We start from the raw sequence: 5,027 nt of genomic DNA on the forward strand, positions 1-5,027 counted from the left end.
TGAAAAACTGGTGTCAGCTGATTTTCAATGGCTCTCTTAATGAATTTCTGAGACCAAATTAGCAAAACGCCCATGCCCAAAAGACACAATCATCTTCGATTTAAACCTGACGAAAGCTTGATTCGTATCCTAAATTTTTGAGACACAAGTGTCTGTCACGTAGTATCCATTTGGCTTTGTCAAGGTACCTAAATATTGGTCCAACTGTGTTTAGACGGGTACGTCATATTTATTTGACAATATAGGTATGTAACAATAAAGGTATATAATAAACACTGAGATTTGTTTTTGTAACCACATGAGAGTCTGACAAACTTCACAGACTTGATTGGATATTTCCAATACGTGTATATCACAACAAAGATAAAAGGGTCAAAAGCCACTTGTCACTCCATTCATAAAAGCACGTTTGACTCGCAAACAATGAAGGAATCAAATGTTCCTCTTCATCAAACATGCTCTGTCGAAATGATGTCGGAATAGGGCTCTCTCTTCCAATATCGTTTCCGCAAAGGAACACTGCCAGGAGATTTACTTGTGCACACATTTTGAGGAGGAGGACGTTGAGTATCACAATTCCAGGGTTTCACGATAAAGGGTTTGGGCTCGTTCCTCTTAAATTGAGACATGACTTCCACTGTTCGAAAGTCTCGTCACAAGAACCGAAGTTCCTCGTTGGAACGAGTGTCTTGGTAAGCCTTGCGTTGTAGTCTGATCCGTTGAGGCCGTGCGGCCTCTTCCATAACACTCATGAGAGAGGCTGGCCGAGGCATTTTCAGCTGGGGAAACAAACAAAAGATTCTTGATTATTACATGGGCGAAATGCTTGGGCATTCTAGATGGATGTGAGCTTCCAGTAAATGGCTTGAAATAAATAAAATACTACTAATTGACTTGAGGACATTAGAAAAAAAAGAGAAAAAACCCAACAACTTCTGATTACTTGAACCTTAAACTCATAAATGAAACTGGACATCTTTTTCAATATTTGTATTGAATTGAAATATATCAACCTAAAACTTGTTTGTTTTTTTTTTTTATTTTTGTTGGTGTCTAGTCACTGTGGGCAGCGGCGGTCAGTAACGAAACTCAATTAAGGTTGGATCACTTTCAAAGGTCCCGCCCAAAATTGACAGTGCGCCAAGATTCAGGGATGCCATTTTTGTCACATTTTGAGTCAAACCCTTACCTTCAATTTGTATGCCGTGTATGGGTGAGCTGACGTTGTTGTTTTCTGCACATTTCACAACCACACTTTCCAACTCGAGCTGAGCGGATGGTTTGATCTTTGGAAGAAGGGAGGACTTTAACTTCCAGCATTTGGCCACCATTTGCGTCAAAATCTTAAACTGCTCGTGGCGAACTGTTTCGTAACGATATCCGTACAACATTGGATTGATGCACGCACTTGACATGCCAATCAAGTGACAAGTGATGAAGGCACAAAGCATTAGCTCGTGGTTACTCTGAAAATGAAAATAGCCAAAATTAGTTCAAGATTACTTCTTATGGGTAGAATCTATCCAAATTGGAGACCCTTTTTATTTGTCGTAGTCGTAGCTGATTCAGTTGGTTGGACCACGGACTTCTAGAAATATGGACTGCGAACGAGCTTCCCAGCAAATCGGCCTGCTCTTGGTCATAGCCACTCTGAGGCACTTTTCGAATCAAAGTAATAAAATAAGAATCGTGGATCTCTTCAATTAACGGTAGGTCAGTCAATTTTATATAATTTACATGCAAAGTCGATCGTTTGAAAGTTATGTTGTCAAAAGCTTATGTATCTGATCAAGAGCAGGCCGAAAATTCAAATTGTATGTAGTGTTTTTACATAACTTTGAACATGTCTCCTGAGTTCCCTAAGCATAGGTTTGGGCTCAAACTTGGCTGAGTTCATCTATTCAACAAGACCTTGGGGTCGTATGATGGGCTTAATTGGTAATAAGATGAGCGGTTTAGGAGATAGGATATTTTGGCTTCCGTTTGCAGTCCATATCTCTAGAAGTCCGTGGTTGGACATTTGTCCATATCTTCAATACAACAATCGTTTCCTCTCTCAGAGGGAAAGACGAAATCCTACTAGGAATCACTTATAGAAAAGGCTTTCCTCGAATAGTTACACACGCGCAACATAACGCACATCACTGATATATTTACCTTGAACAGATTTGTGGCGTCGATAATGAGGCCTAGAATGTTCAGAGGAAGCCAGCAAATGCAGAAAACCATGGAAATTCTGAAGAGCATCGTGTTTGTTCGTCGGGCTTTTTCTCGATCACCAGACTTCTCCTTTCGGACCATTCGATGCTTCCTCAAGTACAAGTAGATCATAAGATAGAGTGACGAGATCACAGTGAACGGGATCACGAATTGGAACAGAAGTGAAAAAATGGAGTAGTGATGACGTTTGTTCTGAGCTTGGATGCTTTTAGTGGAAGCGTTGCCTAAAGGAGGAAAAAATCGGAGTACATTAATAGTTAAGTTTAAATCCACTTTTGACCCATTAAACCGACGCTTGAAGTTCGAAGGATCAAATTTATTCCGGAGGATACATCAGTCAGGCGAAAGATTTCGATTGTGTGAAACATGCACGCTTTTTGACGAGGTTGATTGACCTTTATCATGTTGAAGTCTTTGATTGCAATTTCCATGCTGAATATCGATCATCACTTAACTGTATTGAATATGTCAAATTGACACATTGGCTAACTGGTTTGACATTCGAGATAATCACTATTGTCAGTCAGACCAGTTGTACGATAATTAGCGCGGCGGCTTTGCTAATCGAAGTCTCGTGGAGTAGAATTACCAATTCATAAGGAAAATGCATGTTTGAGTTTGTCTACATCCACCAAAGGCGTGGTAATAAATCGAGGATTGGTTCATGACAAACATGTCAGACCCCTCATTTCCCTTTCTATTGTATCTGTTGGTGTAAGTGAAGGACAAAGTCTAGAGAAAGTCATATTGTCAATACAATAAGTAAACGAGAGAGTGTATCCTCGACGGAAAGTTCGTTTTCCCTATCCATGCTGGCTTTCTTTCTTTATTGTACATGCCTCATCCCAATGATCCTAATGTGCTGAATGGCAACCTGAGTGCTGAAATATGTTTTACAAATCAGATTGTCGTATGAAAGGGCTAATGTTGTATTCCCTGTTTCCCGAAGTACGTACTATCGACTTCACATCGAGGTTAACCCAATGACTTGGGTTTTATTTTAGGAGGGGCTTACACAGATTACTTTCGGATTTGAGACGCCAGCTCAGGTTTTACAACATCCTCATCCGTCCTCCTTAATCAAGGATCAGACGGATCCCTCCTCCGGCCACAAAAGTAATTGTTCCAAGAGGAACGAACACGTATGGTGTGAAAGCATGGCAAAACCTGCTGAGACCAGTTCTGATCAGATCTCATCTTTCTTATCGAGACACACAACCGACGTCATGATCACCAAATCCCATGTTTGATCTGCCCACTAATGACTTCTGTGAACGGTGAAACCCAGCGGCCGAACTGGCCCAACAAACTGTGATATGTGAGATCTATTTCGGCGATCGAATTACGCGTCTAAGAAAGTCTCGATTCTCGGAATGCCCCCTTGGCTCCAATCAGAAACAATTGAAACTCTTTTCCACCCACAGACTGAATCTTAACGATCTTGACCCTCACCTTTGGTTGCCCAATCCTCGATGCAGAATGCGATATCGTTCCATGGAATTCCGTCCAGATCAGTGGCTTCCCCTTCGGCGTAATCCGAGTCATATACAGACTCTGAAACTGGAGATGATTCCTGGGGCTCGAAAGCTGCGGCCTGGACCATTGGCACGTGAAGATGAGCATGGAGGTAGACAGGCAAAGACATAATCAATGCCACAATCACCACAAATGGAAGGATTAAGAGGGCCTGACAGAGGAGGAGACATATTGAAGGTTAGTTCCAATGGTGTTCCTTCCACATTCAAAGAAGGTGGGACTTACTTGTGTGGTGGAGAGTTGCCTCGTGGTTGGGTGCACGATGCAACGATAACGATCCATGGCAATAATCACGATGGTTATAGAAGCCATGTAAACTACAAAGCAAGGCGAGGCCTTCACGCATCGACACAAGGTCAGACTGTTCTTGCCGAAAGGCCAATATTTAGTTAAGACGTCGGTGGCACTGAAGCTCATCGTAACACAGAGAACTAGAATAGGACAAGAGAGGGGACGACGTTATTATTAGGTATCTTTTACCCACGTATTTTCTACCCCACTTCACAAGAATAGGTGAGATGGATGCCTAATCCTTCTAGATAAGCCTTGTTAAGGACCTGATCCGTGCTTCCAATAATTATAGAAAATTACATTGATGACCTTTGCAATTTCAATGAACTCGTCTTTCATGGAAAGCTTTTATGTTGGAGGCAAACTGGGTATATGCCACATTCCTTGGCCTTGAAGGTCAACATGGAGCATATTCAGTTCCCTTTTATCCGCCCCGCAACGAAAAAAAAGTGACCTTTTCTAAGCATTTTGAAATCTGGTCTTATTGAAGTACTTACATAAATCCGCCAAGGCTAATTTCAGGATGAATATATTCCTTGGGGTCCAAATCTCTTTTCGGCGGAACACGGACCAAATAGCGAGGCTGTTGGACACGAAAGCAATGGCAATCACGACCACATATGTTATCACAAACACCGTGTACCAAGGATCATGGATGGAACGATTGAGTCGGTACATGTTCAGGAGATCCTTTTGGTGATCATCCAAGTAGTCATCATAATAGGAAGGAGACGAAGGAGACGAGGAATCGCTACTGTCAGTCATGATTTCGGGACAGATATTCTGACAAAATGAAGTTCCAAAATGCTGCACCTCAAAGACTCAAAGAGCGTCGGAATTGACACAAGTGGAATTCCAAATGCTCAGCACGGTCATTCCGGTCTTTCGAGGACTCACTCATGGACTGACGGATGGACGGGACTAGCGTGGAATCTCGTAGAAGGAGATCCTTCGCACTGCCGCTCCATTTCTCTTTCCAC

The 5,027-nt window shown here is 42.1% G+C and overlaps 1 protein-coding gene across 1 annotated transcript; it reads right to left on the bottom strand.

Moving 5' to 3' along the window:
* Positions 1 to 209: 209 nt before the first annotated feature.
* On the bottom strand, positions 210 to 4,824 carry LOC131881472 (neuropeptide F receptor-like). Its single transcript, XM_059228353.1, has 6 exons — positions 4,545 to 4,824; positions 3,982 to 4,187; positions 3,673 to 3,907; positions 2,158 to 2,444; positions 1,190 to 1,466; positions 210 to 779 (listed from the first exon to the last, which is right to left on the bottom strand). Exons 1-6 carry the CDS (start codon positions 4,810 to 4,812, stop codon positions 616 to 618), a joined length of 1,437 nt encoding a protein of 478 aa, XP_059084336.1. The 5' UTR covers positions 4,813 to 4,824; the 3' UTR covers positions 210 to 615.
* Between the last annotated feature and the right edge of the window lie 203 nt (positions 4,825 to 5,027).

Source organism: Tigriopus californicus, chromosome 5, assembly GCF_007210705.1.
Source record: "Tigriopus californicus strain San Diego chromosome 5, Tcal_SD_v2.1, whole genome shotgun sequence".
Lineage (NCBI taxonomy): Eukaryota > Metazoa > Arthropoda > Copepoda > Harpacticoida > Harpacticidae > Tigriopus > Tigriopus californicus.